The following is a 20,230-nucleotide window of genomic DNA, read 5'->3' as shown; positions in this document are numbered from 1 at the left end:
ATGGCCAAAGCTTTCTCTATGAAGCCCAATTTCATCTCATCCCAAGATTCTACTCAGGTACTGTTTTTTTAAAATTGGACTTGCTTAAACCACTTATCCCTTTACCACTTCAAACCCAGATTTGCTTAAAGGATCAAGGTGTTTAACGGAGCTTGAAGCGAGACTTAGGGGCTTCCCATTCCTCTCCCTTCCCAGGATAAATATGTGATAACTTGACGATCACCACTGCAAGACAACATTCAGTTTAACCAGAGGTGACAACATGCAAGGAAAGAGTTATAGGTTAATAATGATATTTAGGTATTTCTAATGTTAGGATGTCTACTCATATAAACTACTTGAATGCCTCCATTACTGAGACATTTCCTCTGTATCAGAAAATGATGAATTATCTACTTCAACAAGCCAAACTCTGCTAAGCATTTAGAGCCCACCTACAATGTATCATACCACTTTAAACAGTTGTGGCTTCCCCAAAAGAATCCTGGGAACTGCAGTTTCCGAAGGATGCTGCGAGTTTAGGAGACACCTATTCCCCTCAGGGGATGCGGGTGGCGCTGTGGGTTAAACCACAGAGCCTAGGACTTGCCGATCAGAAGGTCGGTGGTTCGAATCCCTGTGACGGGGTGAGCTCCCGTTGTTTGGTCCCTGCTCCTGCCAACCTAGCAGTTCGAAAGCACATCAAAGAGCAAGTAGATAAATAGGTACCGCTCTGGCGGGAAGGTAAACAGCGTTTCCGTGCACTGCTCTGGTTCACCAGAAGCGGCTTTGTCATGCTGGCCACATGACTCGGAAGCTGTACGCCGGCTCCCTTGGCCAATAAAGCGAGATGAGCACCGCAACCCCAGAGTCAGTCATGACTGGACCTAACGGTCAGGTGTCCCTTTACCTTTATTCCCCTCAGAGAGCTAGAATGGTGTAACAATGAAAATCTCTCTCTCTAGGGGAATTGCAGCTCTGTGGGGAGATAGGGGGCTGCTAACAACTCTCGGCACACTTAACAAACCACAGCGCCCATAATTCTTTAGGGGGAAACTATGACTGTTTACGGTGGTTTCATAGCGCTTTAAATGTCTAGTGCAGATGGGACCTTAGGGCTAGACAACGTGAAAATTGTTGCTTTTTGTTTTCTAAGGACAGTCTCTCTTTTTGTTGTACTAACTAGAGTACTTAGTGTTTTGTTTTGTTTTTGTTTTGTTTAGAGACCAGAATCCAATGGTGTAGCTTGAGAAATGTTATGCCTGAAGGTATGAGAGAGAATGGGCAGTCTCATCAGCACCCCTAGGAGTGAAGGGATTAAAATAACATGTATTGAAATGTAGAAATTTAGGAGGCAAAGGTTTGGTATTAAAACCAAAGGCTTCTAGGAGTATTTGGTCTTCCTATCCTAATCTGAATGGCACTAGGGATAACACAGTTCTGCCAATTAGTTACATCTCACTGCAACTAAAATACATAATCTATAGAGGCACCACATACTAGAGACAGCTGCAAAATCATCAATGATATATGTAAGAATCGATGTCACGGGCAGATTTTATTTATACATGGCTGCACAGCTCAGATAAACTAGATTTGTGCGCATTTACACCTGGGAAGGAAAATTAGGGAAGAATCTGGGGTTTAAAAAAATTACTTGGTTTCTAAGCATCTATGATACCACCCCCACCCCAAAATCACTGCGTTACTCTGATACTCTGGATTCCCCATTGGGTGTCCTTTGAGTGGCAATGTCTGCTGCACATACAAATCTTAAACAAACACACAAGCTCAGTTAAGTTGTGTTATGTGCACTAGGAAGCCATATGGCTGCAGGTTCACATGTAGCTCCAACAACACACCTACATGCACGATTATGCACATGCGACTATCTGTTCACAGCCTGCAGGTTATTTATCGCACGGATGTCCTTTCAGTGGAGGGGAGGGGGGACCCAGTGCCTTAGAGTTGTATTTTATGCTGCAAATCGGATTGGACAGACATCATATACAAGGATAACCAGCGGAAGTTCGAAGAACAAAATTATCACCCGGTTCCAAAAGGATCTCCCGTCTTCCATCCCCCTTTTTTTTCTTTTTAAGACAACCGTTCCAGGAAAAACACCCCAAAACTTAGCGTCCTCTGGACTCAACTTCGCCCGCTCCCCCACCGCCATCCCCTGGCAAAGGGCACTGATAAAGAAGAAGGTGGTAAAAGTTGTGTCCGCTCAGGGCCTTTTGCAAAACGCTGAGAAACCAGAACTGCGCACTTGGCAGTTTTGAAAAGTACTTGGGAGGCTGACGGGCTCCGCGGCTGCCCCGAGCACCTTCGGGTGGGCAAGCCGACGGGTAAAGCCCCGCTCGCCAGGGGAGCCTTCACCGCAGCCCAGGTTGGGTGGGACGCTCCGGGGACCGAGAGAGGCTGAGGCGCAGAAGGAAAGGGAGAGCTGAAGAAAGGACTGAGGGCGAAAACATACACACAGGAAGGAAGGAGGAACGGAGAGCGGCGGCGGCTGCTGCAAGCCGAGGGACGCCCCTGCCAGCACAACCCGCAAGCCGCGGCAAAAAAGGGGGGGCACTTACGTAGCGTTTCAACTTCTTCTCCGGCGGCGACTTTCGGAGCCAGCCCGAGCAGACCACTTCGCCGCCGCTCATGGCTGCTGCGCACCGGGCAGAGGGAAGGGAGACTCTTCCTTGGGCAGCTGCGGTGCGCCTGGGCCGAGAGGAGGCAGCCCAGGGAAAGAGAGAAAGGGAGAGAGGCGCGCACACAACAGGAGCACCGCGCCTGCCTGCCTGCCTGCCTGCTCCGGCCTCCTCCGGCAACTCTGGGGGAAGGGAAAGAGGAGGGGAAAGAGGAGGAGGGAGCGGGGAGGAGACGGCCGGGAAAGAGCAGGAGAGGGAGAGAGGGAGGGACGGGCCGAGAGAGGTGGTGTATTTACGTATGTGTGTATCCAAAGGCACACACAGGCAGAGAGCCCACGTCGGGCTGGAGGGACAGAGGCGCTCCTTCTCCTCCTCCCAGCCGACGGGTAGGGAAAAGACACAGAGCGGCCACCGTAACTTTCGGCTGGCAGCTCCTGGGCAAGCCTGGACGCTGCTACAGCCTGCGCTTTGTCCCTTCCTGGTACAGCGCGGAGGAGGAACCCGGCCGGTTAGTCCCGTCCCCGCTGGAAGTGCTGCCTCGACGGGCCTCGCTGCAGCTGCGACGCTGAGCCAGTTCAGGGGACGCCCCTCTGGGATCCTGAGGGCGGCGGAATTCTGCGCTCAGAACGTCGGAACTGTTAAAAACCCGGGAAGGCGGGGACGCAATTCCGCGTGTCCACCGCGGGCGAGGGGGGGGCGCTGCCCCAGAGGGGCTCACCCGCCCCTGTTCAGCAAGCGGAAAGTCCAGTTTGTAACAGCTCGATCCTAACCTATGGCTACCTGGAAGTAAGCCCTGTTGAATTCAGCGGGGCTTACTCCGTGGTAACGGGGGTTAGGATTGCAGCCCGAGTGCCCTGCCTTTGGAGCCCGCTCTGCTGTGACGCTTCCCACCCCTCCCTAAACCTTTCTCCCTTCTTCTTCCCCCAGCGTTGGCCTCTATAGCTCTTCTGCGTGCTTTCCGTCCAAAGCAGAGGAAGCGAGTGTTTTCCCCACTCTCTGAAAGTCGGCCAGAGGTTGCTCGCTCGCTCGCTCGCTCTCTCCTTTCGCTAACGAATAAGGGAGGGAGGGGACTCAACCCTACGGAAGGGATCCTGGGATCTGTAGTGCGCAAAAGTAGTCGATTGCACAGAAGGGCGGTTGACGAAGCAGGCCTGGGAAACGGAGAGAAACTTCTTCTGGAGAATGCTAGATTCTTGCCAGGATTGCTCTGGAAAGTTTCAAGGGAGCTCGAGAGGACGACTTTTGGATAAGGGGAGGCGGGATTGTGGCAGTTCAAGGAAATGAAGCGCCTTGTACCGACGGTGGGGGTGCTCAGCCTACTTTTCATGACATGGCTGTAAAGCTGAAAAATATAATTGCAGAAATTATATTTTGAAAGTAGGTCAGGTGAAACTCTTTGGAGTAAAATGCTTATGCAACAGATGGTTTTCATTACCCAGCCTCCTTTTTTATATTCCTCCATTCCACACATTTTCAGAGGAGATGCTGGGCTGAGTTAGAAATTAGAATACGATAATCTGGTGCCCCTCAGATTATTGCTGGACTAAAACTCCCATCATCCCTGACTGGACCTGAAAGGAGCTGGAGTCCAACAACAACTGCATGACCACATGTTTCCCCTCCCTGCCATATGAATATTGTGATACCCAACTTAAACCAAGCAATGGGAATATCAATCGCATTTCCCATCAACCTAAGCCATTTTCATCTAGTCCCCAAAGCTTTCTGCATACATCAAGCCAGATACACGTAAGGAAGATCAAAGTTGGCAAAAATACAGTTTTAATAATTTAACCAAGGCATTATAAGCACCACTCCTTGTGTTTGCAAATTGCTATGCCTTTGTGAGTATATGGAGGGAAGGCAGGGTAGGAGAGTAGGAGTGATGCAAAATAGAAGTGGGTGAGTCAGAAATGTGGGCACAGGGTTCTCTAGCCCTTAGCAAGCTGGAGCTGGGAGCTGAGGTGGCTGAAAAGTAGCAGACAGTGTGCAACTTGCTTCCTTTTTTATTGTGGGTGGACTGAACTCACAAGACACTCACCAATCTCCTGCTGCTCCTTTACTGCTGAAAAGAGCAGGGTTGGGGTCGTATCCTGAGAATGTGCTTCCTCCAAGCCCAATTTTTCTGCAAATGATCATTTAATTTCTAATCAATCATACCGCTTAATATAAAATATCTCTAAGCGGCATACACAAAACTGAAGCAACAACAGACAACTTAAGCAAAATATTACAAAAATACAGATTTACATATAAAAATGTTACATTAATACAAAGTTACTAATACAGTGTGTGTATCAAATCATTTTCATTCTGGCGCACCTCCTCTCTCAGCCTATGGGTTCTCACCCAGGGTCCAAACAAACCCTCAGCTCACCGACAAAAGTTTTACACCACTAAAAGTTCCTAGAAACAGTGGGCATCATCCTAGTCTCTTATGCTAGACTTGCTTGTTATGGGTGGATGGTACTTTCTCAGGCTTCCCACAGCTGTGTCCCATTCAGCTGCACTCTTCATTGCAGCTTCACACAAATGTGTTTACACACCCAGCACTCCCCTACAAATCACACTTAGAAAAGCTTCTCTGCCATTATTATTCTCTCATTGAGGACACATGAAAAGCCTTGAAGGAACCTTAAAACAGTTTGAAAGTGTGTGTTAGGGGAGGGTTAAATATATTACTACATCAAATAGTTCATGCCTTCAGATACTGTAGCATTCACCCAAACTTGCTATAAGTCTGTATTATAAAGGCGTAATGAGACTGTGATCCACCTAGATGTTGTCATCTCCACCTTTCATCAATCTCAGCCAATATGACTAATGGTCAGGGATGATGTGAGTTTTAGTGTTGGAGCAGCTAGAAGGCCCCAGCTTCCACATGCCCACAACACAGGACCACTTGGTCCCTATTATACGGAATTTAATAAATCTTATGAAATTAAGCCATATACACATTTGATGTGCACTATACAGGTCTTTTCCTGCACGCAGTTTTTAATCATAATTAATCAATTAGTCACAGTTATAAAATACGAGTTTTCCTTTAGAGCTGCTGTGGCTGAAAGGTTTTTCCAGTACGGACGGCAGCATTGTATTAAACAAGCAATGCACCAGTATGAATTTCCAAACAAGAACTTATTTGGGTAGCTGTCATCATCAACATCAAATATTCTTTAACATGAACCAAGCCATAAGTCACTTTATGACCACATAGAAAATAATTTCAACTTGTAACAGCTGCTATTAATAGCAATTCCCTCTCTTGAGTAGAAATAGCCCCCCTGGTGTGCTAGACTATTGTGGGGAATTGTTTTGATAGTCAATGTGCAAGTGAGTCACCCAAGTTCACAACATGTCATGGTTACCAAATGCTCTTGAATTTCAGCCATGCTAATTATAAAAGAAAAGCAAAAACAGTGCTTTGGGACTCTGAAATTAGTATCTTGTGCCTTTTTAATGAGAGTAATTAAGAGTTTTTGCTGTCTAGTTGGCCTTAGTTTTTACTTCACCTTAAATGCTCATAATACACAATTATATATTTGCATGGATGCATTTAAAGCAGTGGGGCGAGTCTTAGATCTGCTAGCCCAATGTGGCTCTCCTGACCTGGACTTTGACCTGATCATGCCCACATGCCCCTCAGTGGTCTGTCATCCTTGAGTACTTTTGCCTGGCTGGAATGTGTCCTTCAACTAATGCTTCTTGCTTGCCTGGATGGCGTGTATTGTGTGTGTGGAATTCCCTGTCATATGTGGCTGGAATGTAGCCTACTTTCCAGAGATAAGAGTCACATCTGTTGCTCTGCCGGCTCTTGCTTCAGGTATGTGGGCCCTGGAAGGTTGATCAGAAAGGAATGCAGCCCTGGAGCTAGAAAAGGTTCATTACCCCAGGTTCACAGTAGCATATACAGTGGTACCTCGGTTTATGAGCTTAATCCGTTCCAGAAGTCCATTCTTAAACCAAAACCGTTCTTAAACTGAGGCACGCTTTTCCTAATGAGGCCTCCTGCCACCGGTGCCCTTCCACCATTCGGCTTCCATTCTTGGACCGAGGTAAAGTTCGCAAACCGGGACACTACTTCCGGTTATGCGGAGTTCGTAAACCAAATAGTTCGTAAACAAGGCTGTTCTTAAACAGAGGTACCACTGTACATATGGCCTGGGTAATTGAGCAGAATCCTACTTGGTACTTTTAGGGACAGGCTAGTAAAGCTCAGTGGGAGAGTACATGCTTTGCTTGCAAAAGGTCCCAGGTTCAGATCCCTGGCTTCTCCAGTTTGAGCTGGGAAAGAAACTTCAGAAGCCACTGCCAGTCCTTGTAGACAATGCTGAGCTAGAATGAGCAATGCACCATCATATATTCCTTCCTGTGACAGCATTATCAATGAGATAATGCATACAAAAAACTAAGTGTGCCTACATCCTAGTGAAATCAATGGAATCAACAGCTTGGTCCTACACCTATCTACTGTTCTTGTGAGTTCAGTGGGCTTATTCCCAAGTATGTGCTCATGGGTTTGCATCAGTACAACAGTTCTGCCATCAAGCTAGAACTAAAAGCTATTCAAAGAAATTAATTAGTAGGAGATTTCAGGGGAGACAAAATACTTTCCCACACAATTGTAGAGTTAGGAGGGATAAAGAGGGTCATCTACTCCGACTCCCTGCAATGCAGGAATCTTTTGCCCAACATGGGGCTCAAATCCACAACCCTGAGGTTAAGAATCTCGTGCTCTACCGTCTGAGCTTTGCATTGTGGATGGAGTTTGCAGCCCCAAAATGTGGCCTTGGCAAATGGATTGCATTTGCGCCATCCCACCCATGCAATGGGATTTCCTCTCCTCTCCCTACACAACCCCAAATCCTGATCCGGAGGGGTCATCCAAACCTTGGGATCACATTTTGAGGGTTTGCAGGGCGCTGCAGTGGGAAATTCCATAAAGCAAGCAGAAGTCTGCTGCACAAGCGGAACAGGAGAGTTAGATGCAACCCAGTAAGTCTACCAGTGACTGCCATTCTTGATATGGATATTCCAGGTTCAGAGGCAGAATACCAATTGCTGGGGTGCAATAACATGGCAGGTACTGCTTTTGGTGCCTTGTTTGTCAGCTTCCCAAAGGCATCTGTTTGACTCTTGTGGGAAGCGGGATGCAGGACTGCGCGGACCTTTGGTATGATCCATCATGGTGCAATGACAAACCTAGACAGTATCTTAAAAAGCAGAGTCATCACCTTGCCAACAAAGGCCCGATTAGTTAAAGGTATGGTTTTCCCAGCAGTGATGTATGGAAGTGAGAGCTGGACCATAAAGAAGGCTGATCGCCAAAGAATTGATGCTTTTGAATTATGGTCTGGAGGAGATTCTTGAGAGTCCCATGGACTGCAAGAAGATCAAACCTATCCATTCTTAAGGAAACCAGCCCTGAGTGCTCACTGGAAGGACAGATCCTGAAGCCAAGGCTCCAATACTTTGGCCACCTCATGAGAAGAGAAGACTCCCTGGAAAAGACCCTAATGTTGGGAAAGATTGAGGGCACAAGGAGGAGGGGATGACAGAGGATGAGATGGTTGGACAGTGTTCTTGAAGCTACCAGCATGAGTCTGACCGAACTGCGGGAGGCAGTGCTTTGGTCCATGGGGTCACGAAGAGTTGGACACAACTAAACGACTAAACAACAACAACATCATGGTGCTCCTAGTGGAACTGACTGCAAAAGTAAGCAAGCATATACTCATACTGTAAATGTGTTCAGGTTTGCAGCCATTTAACTGCATTGTTTTATTTCAGGGGGATTGCATTCAATGAAATTGAAACGATTAAAGAAAAGATGAAATAATATCACATAAAGTTTATTCCACAAAAAAAAGTCTGTGGTTTATATGAGACATGTCCTCTGAGAACACCTTTTAAAATCCGAATTCACATGAAGCCTCAGCAGCAACTGTGCACCTATTAAAAAAAACACCAAGTAGAAAGTGTTGTTAGTTACATCTCCTGTCTGTAGCTATGTTGCTGCTGGAAAGAAGGAAGAATGCCAACCCAAAAGTTCTAGTTTTACAGTTGGAACATAAACCAAGGTTCAAGGACCACCTGTAAGTACACCACAAACCACAGTTCGGAACTTATGTACTGGGGCAAAGCACAAGACTGCTATGAGTTAAACATCTGCCAATTTCCACCATCAGCTAATACTTGAGGCCTCATCCAAAGTAATATTAGTATCTACTATTTTCCTTTTATGCGTAAATAGTGTGCTTCCAAATGTGAACCCTCGGTACTTTTTGACTTCAACATGGGCAGGCCGCCTGCTAAATTTTTAGTGGATATCATCTAGGAGTTCAGCCATACACAGGAATATTTGAACGTTTCCAGGTGTCCTGGACCCTGATGGGGCTATCGAGACGTATAAAGGATTTTTCCAGTGTAACATTTTCCTCCAGTGAAGTGCTTTTAGAGTTGATTCAAATGTCAGAGCATTGCTGCTCAAGAGGATCTGTGGCTCAAGGTAAAAAAGTCAAAAAGCTATCTGCTGTTTCATTTATTTATGTGTTTTGAAAATCGGGTGCTTGTCATTGGCCACTTAGCATTTCGTACAGATGAGTAATTTGGATAACAGAGTTTTAAATGCAATTATACAAATGGGCTTTGCCCATTACGCTATTTAATTTTCCCTCTGATGCATGTTAGTTAAGTAATTTTAACTAATAGATTATATAAAAAGGGAAACATTCAAGCTCATTTCAGTTACTCAAATCCTATTCAAGTTAGGTATAAGCTAGCTGGATAGCTCAGTTGGTTGAGCGTGTGGTGCTGACAATGCCAAGGTTGCAGGTTCGATCCCTGACAGCTACATATTTCAGGGGGTTGGTCTAGATGGTCCTCAGGGTCGCTTCCAGCTCGTATGATTCTGTGAGATGTCTATAAACCCAGCTGAATGCAGGGTTGCAATCTGAATGTCCAAGAAGGAGTCTGGAGTGGGTAATGCACTGTACAAAAAAGATTATATTCTTGGGGACTATGCAGAAGAGCATTGAATAATCACTTTGTGATTACACTTGATTTGGGATCTAGAGTGGCTTGCATTTACATAGCTAAAGCAGCACTGGCCTCTGCAAGGAAGATGCACCAGTTCTGTTCTGCTTTCCTACTTGTCATCTGCAACCCCAATTTATAAGCGGTTATCACCAAGCACTCAGCTAACCCTAATGTCAATCAGATTCAAAATTTACTTGCGAGATTGCCTTAGCTCATATATGCCAACCTGACCATTTTGATGTGTAGAACTGGCATTGTTAAAGGTGTCACATAATAATACTTATTCCACATTTATAAGGAATCAATATTTTAGTGTTGCAGCAGTCGTACTCTGGAACTGCCTGTTGCACTCAGGCAGGCACCTTCCCAGCACTCTTTTCAACTTCTGCTAAATACCGTATTTTTTGCTCTATAAGATTCACTTTTTCCCTCCTCAAAAGTAAGGGGAAATCTGTGTGCGTCTTATGGAGTGAATGCAAGCTGCGCAGCTATCCCAGAAGCCAGAACAGCAAGAAGGATTGCTGCTTTCACTGCACAGCGATCCCTCTTGCTGTTCTGGCTTCTGAGATTCAGATTTTTTTCTCTCTCTTGTTTTCCTCCTCCAAAAACTAGCTGCGTCTTGTGGTCTAGTGCATCTTATAGAGCGGAAAATACGGTAGATAAGTGTATCCAGACATGTAGACTATTAACATGTGTTTTGATATGGCTTTTAGTTTATTGTTGATTTTAATTCTAACACTGTGGGTTTTTTTACTGATAATTATGTTGTTTTAATCTTCTTTAGAACGGGACACAGGTGGCTCTGTGGGTTAAACCACAGAGCCTAGGACTTGCCGATCAAAAGGTCGGCGGTTCGAATCCCTGCAACGGGGTGAGCTTCCGTTCCTCAGTCCCTGCTCCTGCCCACCTAGCAGTTCGAAAGCATGTCAAAGTGCAAGTAGATAAATAGGTACCAGTCCAGCTGGAAGGTAAATGGCGTTTCCGTGCGCTGCTCTGGTTCGCCAGGAGCGGCTTAGTCATGCTGGCCACATGACCCAGAAGCTGTACGCCGGCTCCCTCGGCCAGTAAAGCGAGATGAGCGCCGCAACCCCAGAGTCGGCCACAACTGGACCTAATGTTCAGGGGTCCCTTTACCTTTACCTTTAATCTTCTTTGAGGATTTATTACAACCGAGTGGTATATAAATCTTATGAAATAAATTAATGTTCCCCAATCCCTTCTGAATCTCTGGGAGTTAATTCCCATCCTTCCCAATCACACTGCCTACAGTCCTATTCACACTTATCTGGGAATAAGCCCACTGAACACAATAAGACTTCCAAGAAAACATGTGTACTGTATGGATTTTCCTGCATGTCAATCATTATCACTTTCCCACTTGATCCCCCCTTTTCATATGAACAGGATTGTACCAGGTCAGACTACTTGTCCAACTGCTCCAGCATTGTCTAAACTGACTGGTAGAGACTCTCCCAGATTCCAAATACATGGAACGAAACAGCAATGGCGGTCCTCTTCGCGCTGTGAAGAGGGGCTCCGCGGAAAAGGGTCGTCCGCTACGGCAAAGCGGAGACCCGTTAAGAAAAACCACAGGTAGAGTGAGCCTGTGGTCGTGGGACTCGGCGGGCACCAAGAGCGACCTCGGAAACGAAGAAGGGACCCCGTAAGGGGCTCCGGAACGTGGAGGGGGTAGCGGTGCTGTGAGTTCATCGCTCTTTCCGCGGGAGTGAAGCCGCGCGGCTGCTGCTGATGAGCGCTGACCTTTCTTCCTTGAACATTCGATTGGAATCAACTTACTCGTGAGTAAGGTTTTTGAGATTTGGGACTCTAAATTTCTGAAATTTGGCTGAAAGCGGGAGACGTTAAAAAGGAAGTCCGTCTTCCGGCTCTGTTTAAACACCAAGCAAAGAGCTATAAATCTGAAGCGCTGAGAGGGACTTTTAAGAAGTTGGAGTACACCTTGCAAATTCGAATTAAAGTGCATGGAAAGTTAAGAAAAGTTGAGAATTTCTTTTTTACAAGAGGATATAGGCAGCAACCTCTTCCTTTCTTTTTTGTGTGGATTACAAAGTTTCAAAACAGCTCTCGGGCTGTCTGGATACAAAAATCATCAGACTGCGGTAACTGTATATAAGACTTTAAAGTTACTTTGGGGCTACTTTTGTGGTTACAAATAAGGAACTGTGCATGCACCACTGTAAAGAACACGTACTCTCTGCTAGTTTAAATGAACTTTTGAAGGTTCTACCCCTTGGTTTTCGGTTTTTCTTTAACTTTTGGAACCTTTTGGAACTTTTAAAGAGGGGAATTTAATGGTGGAAACTTTTCACCTTTTTTTTTTCTCTTAACTTTTGGGGAGCTCCCCCTACTGGATTGTGGAATATATAGTCTCTGGGAACTGCAGGGTTTTTTGTAAAGCTTCTGCCTGGATGTTTACCTTTCGGTTTGTCTTTCCCATGGGATTTACAATTTGACCTTGCTACATGGACAGCTGTGGAATGAGTGGAGCCGCAAAAACAAGAGCTGCCAAAAAAGCAAAACAGTCTGAGCTAATACAAACAACCTTGCCGGTGCAGCCTCGCAGATCATCAGTTCCAATAGTTACAGGTCTGCAAGAAGGAGAAATTAAACAGCCAGCTTTTCGGGACATGGCTGCAGGAGGACTAGATCCTGTATCTAAGGAAATTTTGGAACAGCTGGCAGCGTTAAATAAAAAGGCAGATGAGCAGGCCTCTAAGTTTGATCAGGTGACAGCCACAATCAACAAATTGACTGACCAAGTTTCTAAAAATTTAGAGGCCATTGGAAATTTGCAGGCAACAACAGCAGAAAATCGTAAATTAGCCGAAGAAGCAAATTTAAAGGCAGACCAAAATAAAAAGAGGATAGAGGAAGTAAGAGGAGAAGTAAGACCACTGAGCAGACAGCTTAATGAACAGCAAGCCTACCTGTCCATGGCAGAATTGAAAAACCGGGAAAGCAACCTTAGGATTAGGAATATACCAGAACTTGAGAAAGAAGATTTGATCAGCTACCTGACGGCAGAAATATCAAAGTTCTGGGGTATCGCAGAAGACAAGGACTTTAAAATTGTCACCGCCTTCAGGCTGGGAAGAGTAGCAAAGAAGGACAAACCAAGAGATTGCTTGGTCATTTTGAGATCTAAGCAAGAAAAAGATAACATACTCGGCCTTCATTTTAAAAATACATTGGTGATTCAGGGAAGAACTGCAGAAATCTTCAGAGACATTCCGAAACAGCTGTTGGATTTAAGAATTGCATATAAAGACCTCGCAAGCCTACTGAGAAACAACACAATCCCTTATAGGTGGGAATTCCCTCAAGGACTATCCTTCAGCATTAAAGGGAAAAAAGTGAGAATTAGATCAGCAGAAGACCAAGAAAAATTTTTGAACGACTACGGGGAGGACCTTCGGAAAGGAGTAGCAGGTGCCTGGCCACTACCTCCGCCTGGTGCAATACCTCCAGATCTTGACAGCAAGAAAGACACTCCTACTGGCTAACAATTTGATTCAAGATGTCTCTGCAGCTATTTAGTTGGAACATTCATGGTGCAAATTCCCCTGAGAAAAGGAAAAAGATTTTTCACATATTGAGAAAGGAACAATTGGACATCATATGCCTACAAGAAACACATGTGACTAGGCTCCATAGGAGAGTTTTAATTAACAAAAAATTAGGCCAAGAATTTGTTTCCTCAGACAAAGTTAAGAAAAGAGGAGTAGTGATTTATGCAAAAGAGAACCTAGCACCAAAGTTGATATTTAAAGATGAACAAGGAAGAATTTTGGCGATTGAAATCCAAACACAAGGAGAAAAATTTTTGATAGTAGGAGTATATGCACCAAATGAGGGGAAAGCGGAATTTTACAAAAAGCTGCATGAGATAATGTTGGATCATATAGACTACACTAACATCATTTTGATGGGAGATATGAATGGAGTCGTCTCTACACATATGGATAAGTCACAAAACCAAAATTTGACTAAAGATGGCAGACTACCTAAATCTTTTTTTGAACTGACAGACAATATGGACTTGATCGACATTTGGAGGACCAAAAACCCACTAGGTAAAGAAGGGACTTTCTTTTCTGAGGCTCACCTATCATGGACAAGAATTGACCAAATTTGGATAACTAGAGGGCTGGCCCCTAAGACAAAAAAAATAGAGATCTGCCCTAAAACCTGCTCCGACCATAACGCATTGAAAATGGATCTGAGACTTGTGCCAGCTGGATCCTTCAGATGGAGAATGAATGACACTTTGTTCAGAGATCAGGAGATTGTGAAGAAGGCCCAAAAAACGTTGAAGGATTATTTTGAAATCAATATGAATACCCCGGTGGACAAGAGAACAATCTGGGACGCAAGCAAAGCTGTAATGAGGGGGTTTCTGATTCAACAAAATTCTATTAAGAAAAAACTCTGGAATGGGAAAAGAGATAAGATTTTAGAGAAGATACGAGAGGGTGAAAAAAGACTTAGACTTAACCCAAAGTCAAAAGAAGTGTTAAGAGAAATTAAGTTCCATCAAGCACAATATGCCAAATTGATAAACCAAGAAGTAGAATGGAAAATTAAACAAATGAAACAAAGATCTTTTGAATCAGCAAACAAATGTGGAAAATTATTAGCATGGCAGCTGAAAAAGAGACACAAATTGAATTCTATTACCAACTTGGAGGTTGATGGAGAAAGTATTCAGAAACCAGAAGAAATTAGAAAGTGTTTCCAGAGATATTTCAAAAAACTGTTTACTCAAGGTCCACAGGCGGAGGAGGAGATTATTCAATTTTTAAAAAGTAACGGATTGAAAAAATTATCCCAAGATAAACAAACAACCCTGAATTACAGAATAACACAGCAGGAAATAGAAAGTGCCATTCAGAACATGCAATTGGGGAAATCCCCAGGCCCAGATGGACTCACCTCCAAATATTACAAGGTTTTAAAAGATTATTTGATTCAACCATTGGTGGAGGTGTGTAACCAAATTATGGAGGGGAAGGGGGCTCCGGAATCGTGGAAAGAAGCATTCATCACTTTGATACCAAAATTGGAATCTGAAAAGACTCAACTCAAGAATTATCGTCCTATTTCACTCCTGAATGTGGATTACAAAATTTTTGCTGACATTCTGGCAAGTAGATTTAAAAAAGTTCTGAATGAAGTAATTCATAAAGACCAAGCAGGCTTTCTCCCTGGTAGACATCTGTCTGACAACACTAGGAACATTATAGATGTTCTGGAGCTACTACAGACAAATTTGAACACAAGAGCTGTATTAATTTTTATAGATGCAGAGAAGGCCTTTGACAATATATCTTGGAAATTTATGAAGAGAAATTTGGAAGGGATGGGAGTGGGAGGGGCGTTTCAAAATGGTATAGAAGCAATCTATTCAGAGCAAAAAGCTAAACTGATAGTGAATAATGTGGTGACAGAAGAGTTCAGAATTGAAAAAGGAACACGACAGGGGTGCCCCCTATCACCCCTGCTATTTATCTCGGTCCTGGAGGTACTGCTGAACTTGATTAGAAAGGATCGGGAGGTACAAGGAATACAGGTCGGAGGTAAACAATACAAGTTGAAGGCCTTTGCAGATGATTTGGTTTTAACACTACAGGAGCCAGAATCTAGTACTAAAAGAGCTTTAGAATTAATTTATGAGTTTGGTCAGGTGGCAGGATTCAAGTTGAACAAACAAAAAACAAAGGTTTTGGCGAAAAATCTGACTTCTTTAGAAATAGATGAGTTTCAGAAAGAAACGGAGTTAAATGTGGCTAAAAAAGTGAAATACCTGGGGGTGAACTTGACCGGGAAAAATTTGAACTTATTCAAAGATAATTATGAAAAATGCTGGATTGAAATTAAAAAGGATTTAGAAATCTGGTCAAGACTAAAACTTACCTTGTCGGGAAGAATTGCAGCTGTAAAGATGAATGTATTGCCAAAGATGTTATTCTTGTTTCAAACCCTGCAGATCGTGGATAGAGTGGAATGTTTTGGAAAGTGGCAGAGGGACATTACGAAATTTGTCTGGCAGGGCAAAAGGCCCCGGATAAAACTTAAAATACTAACAGATGCTAAAGAAAGAGGGGGGTTTGCCCTGCCGGACTTAAGGTTATACTATGAGGCAGCATCCTTCTGCTGGCTGAAGGATTGGTTTCTACTAGAAAACACTGATGTCCTAGATCTGGAAGGGTTTAACAATGCTTTTGGATGGCATGCATATTTGTGGTACGACAAGGTAAAGGTACATAAATTGTTCAAGAGCCATATTGTCAGGAAAGCTTTGTTTAATGTCTGGACTAGATACAAGGACTTATTTGAAAATAAGACACCGAGGTGGTTGTCACCAACGGAGGCGAAGACCACCAAAGTACTTAACATGGAGAGTGGTTGGGCTAAATATTGTGAGATAATAGAAAAAGTTGGAGATAATTGGAAGCTGCAGAGTTTAGAAAAAATAAAGGACAAGGTGCGAGACTGGTTCCTCTATGCCCAAATTCAAGAGATGTTTAAAAAAGATAAAAAGATTGGTTTCCAGGTGGAAAAATCAAAATTAGAGACAGAACTACTTGAACCTAAGACGAAAGTGCTCTCAAGAATGTATAACTTGCTGCTTAAATGGAATACACAAGATGAGTTAGTTAAATCAGCTATGATTAAATGGGCTCAAGACATTGGTTACAACATCATGTTTGAAGACTGGGAAAGGTTATGGAACACCGATATGAAATTCACGGCATGTAGTGCCTTGAAAGAAAACATTATGAAAATGATATATAGGTGGTACATGACCCCAGTCAAACTTGCAAAGATTTACCATTTGTCTGATAAAAGGTGTTGGAAGTGTAAGGAAGCTGAAGGAACGTTCTTTCACCTCTGGTGGACATGCCCGAAGGTGAAGGCATTCTGGGAAATGGTTTATAATGAGTTGAAAAAGGTATTTAAGTATACCTTTACTAAGAAACCAGAGGCCTTTCTCCTGGGCATTGTGGGCCAGAGAGTGACAAAGAAGGATAGAACTTTCTTTTTATATGCAACTACAGCAGCAAGAATTCTATTGGCTAAATATTGGAAGGTACAGGAGCTACCCACGCTGGAAGAGTGGCATACGCAGCTGATGGACTATATGGAACTGGCCGAAATGACTGGCAGAATCCGAGACCTGGGAGAAGAGGCAGTGGAAGAGGACTGGAAAAAATTTAAGGACTATTTACAAAAACATTATAAGTTATGTGAATGTTGAGAATTTGTTAAGTTTTTAGACAACAAGCTTCAGATTTCAAATTTTTGATATTGCTGAATTTAAGTTCTGATGATGAAATGACTAAAGTCTAGGGTAAAGTTTCTATATTGAGGACTGTTGGAATTGTGAACTAACAATATTTCCCCTAAACCTAATATACAATTGAGGAAAGTACAAAACACAGGAAACAAGGTATTAATTTGCTGTAACTTTATTTTATTGAAAAAGATGCAGGGGATGGAAGATGTGGGGAAGTCCAGTAGATCATGAAAAATTGTTTTGTAAAGTAAGATCTCTTTTTTGCTTATAACCTTTTTCCTTTTCTTTCTGTAAAACTGCCTTTGTTGAATAACTGACGATGTATCTGACCTTGGAAAAAAGCAAATAAAAACATTATTATAAAAAAAAAAAAAAAACAAATACATGGACTTGTCAAAGATTGAACCTAGCACCCTTTGCGTGCAAAGTACATAATCCACCATTGATTTTAGCCATTCTCCAAAGGAAATAATATAAGAACTGCTTATACCTGGTCAGACTATTTTCCTATCTAGCTCAATATTGTCTGCTCTGACTGACAGCAGCTCTTAAGGGGATAAGAATAGCTGCTGCCTTATCCTTATAACTGGAGATGCCAGTGGCAGAACCATGGTCTCTGTGGATTAATTATCTGTACCTTTTTTTTAAAAAAAAAAAGTAAAGCAGCTCAATGAACATTTTGTGATGCATTTCTCTATATAAATTGTATTCTTATTATCTGAACCCGTTCTCGCCTGATTCACAAAACTATACATTGGAACAATATTATTATTGGAAATTATTATTGGAACAATAATGTTTGCTTTCTGTCCTTATTCTAATCCCTGACCACTTGAATGGCACAGTGACTCAAACTGTAGTCCTCCAATCCATCTTCTCAAGGTTAAGTCTAGATAAGTCATTGAGATACCTCCGAAATCATTTGAGTACTGAAGCATGTAGGATCAATCCAAAGACAGGTAGGAGAGGAAAAGTGGGGCATTGCCTGCAGCTTTTGCCCAGCAGTTCCCACTGCCTAAGAGGTTAGCTGCTTTCTAAACTGAACAGTGGCTTGTCTCTGGCAGCGGGAATTTCTGGAATGAAAACAAGAAGCTAAGCTCTAGCCGCACACACAATTCTTTCACACACGTGTGTGTTTGTGTCCAGTTGTTCCTGTATTTTCTCTAGTGAACCTGGCCTTTTTCCTTCAGGCCCGCTATGGAGATTAATTGCTTATCTACCCTGTCTAATACTTTCTGAAGAAGTATGCTCCATGCATGTTGCATAGTATAAAGTTGACAACAGTTGAATAATCTATTTCACTTCTGGAACTGAATTCAATGTGCTTCTGGCAAGATAGTTTAATTTGGATCATTGTGCAGATTCCCATGTGTAAGCCTCTACTGGGCTGACTTTCAAAGGAAGAGAGAAGTTATAGCAGCTAAAAAGCCAGCTCCTCCTCCTTCTCCTTCTCCTGCTTCCCCTCCCCCATTTGCTTTGATATAACACAGACAAGGACAATTGAAAGATAATGTTTATAATGACTCATTTTGAAAATTATGAATTTGAACTTAATGCAGGGGAGTAAAAAGGTAAAGGACCCCTGACAGTTAAATCCAGTCGCGAACGACTCTGGGGTTGTGGCACTCACCTCGCTTTACTGGCCGAGGGAGCCGACGTTTGTCTGCAGTTTTTCCAGGTCATGTGGCCAGCATGACTAAGCTGCTTCTGGCGAAACTAGAGCAGCACACGGAAACACTGTTTACCTTCCTGCTGGAGCGGTACCTATTTATGTACTTGCACTTTGACATGCTTTCGAACTGCTAGGTCGGCAGGATCTGGGACAGAGCAACGGGAGCTCGGGAGCTCACCCCGTCGCAGGGATTCGAACCACTGACCTTCCGATTGGCAAGCCCTAGGCTCAGTGGTTTAGACCACAGCGCCACCTGCGTCCCTTTGCAGGGGAGTAGGCTATGATTGTTCTTAAATCCTGGAGGGAAAAGGTTGGGAGGATGTTGAGCCACGAAGCAGGTGACATATGAGTGTTGTTGTACTTAAACAAGCAAAACCACACCAGTCTTTTAAATAGCTCTAAATTGCATACGACTGAGCATTAAGAATGTGAATCCTCCAATGAGACCAAAAAAAGCAAAAGGACTGACAATGGAATCAAAGTGAAAATAGAATACTTCTGTCTTTTAAGAACAGTTTATTATCATTTTTAAGTGACAATCGCCAGGCTGCAAGCCATGAAACAGCATAAAATATATTTAAATCCTGGTTAAGAAATTGAGGAAGTAATAGTGGAAGGATATGAAAGGGAAAATCCCCAGGATTTCCTTATGTGTGTTACCTCCAGTTTGAAACACTGCTTTAAATAAATTAGTAGGAAAAATTTTATGGTATGTTGTAGCAGTTTAGCAGTTGACTATTGTATGCTGCAGAGCTTTCCAAGCTGTGTGTCGCAACACGGAGTACGTCGGCTGCAGTGTGTAAGTGTGTCGTGCAAATGCTCCCCACACCCCTCCCGGGGCTGGAAAAGGGTTTGTTTAACCTCCAGTCTGCAAGTAAAACTGAATTACTATGGCGCGAAATGATGCATGTCTAAAAACTGTGTCACCAACATGAAAGGTTTGGAAAGCTCTAGTATATTGTAAACTTCTTAATATAGATTCACTACATTTTTACTCAGCACTATAATTTGCGGTTTCTTATTTTTCTCAGTTCAGTGTTGAAATATCATATGCAGGAATGGAGTGAGAATTGCTATGTGTTATGTGTAAGCTGTCGTAGCAGAGGCTTTTCTGACCTTGGATTCCTTTAAAATCTAACTGTGGCACAATACATGGCTTACTTCCCCCGCACAGGCCACCACCACTGAAATGAATGGAAATTGCGCAAGAACAGTTTTAACAGTCCTAAAGGTCAAGGTCAGAAAATATGGCAATAACCAAGATAATGTGCGTGTTTTGAAGCCTGCAGTGCTTTTCTTTCATCAACATTACGTCATTCGTTTTGTGGGGATCCAGAGACTGTGATTTGCTATTGGAACCATAAAAAATACAAGGGGCATCTGATCACGTTGTCTCAATGTAGTATGAGGATTCACTCTTGAAGGATTTAGAGATGTGCAATGCATGTACTTGTTGTAAATTATGCAAGACGGTGCTTAGCTCATTTTGCCACCTGCTTCACCTTTGCAAGGTAGTTACAGAGTTTGCAAATAAGTTTGCAATCTGTTACAGAACATGATTTGCATCCAGGGCCTGCTCAC

The 20,230-nt window shown here is 43.3% G+C and overlaps 1 protein-coding gene across 3 annotated transcripts in view; it reads right to left on the bottom strand.

The window, feature by feature from the left end:
• GAB1 (GRB2 associated binding protein 1) overlaps positions 1–3,160 on the bottom strand; it is an 84,347-nt gene extending 81,187 nt beyond the window's left edge. Inside the window, exon 1 of one of the 3 annotated variants that reach the window (XM_081926045.1) lies at positions 2,562–3,160. In XM_081926045.1, the coding sequence (XP_081782171.1) occupies positions 2,562–2,633 (72 nt within the window). In that variant the 5' untranslated portion in view covers positions 2,634–3,160. The remainder of the gene's footprint in view (positions 1–2,561) is intronic. The other 2 variants (XM_081926044.1, XM_081926046.1) reach the window with 2 other exon arrangements.
• Between the last annotated feature and the right edge of the window lie 17,070 nt (positions 3,161–20,230).

The sequence above is a fragment of the Podarcis melisellensis genome (genome assembly GCF_964234715.1).
Source record: "Podarcis melisellensis genome assembly, chromosome: 9".
Taxonomy (NCBI): Eukaryota; Metazoa; Chordata; class Lepidosauria; order Squamata; family Lacertidae; genus Podarcis; species Podarcis melisellensis.
Note: the sequence above shows the minus strand (reverse complement) of the source record. Positions and strands in the feature narration are given on the sequence as shown.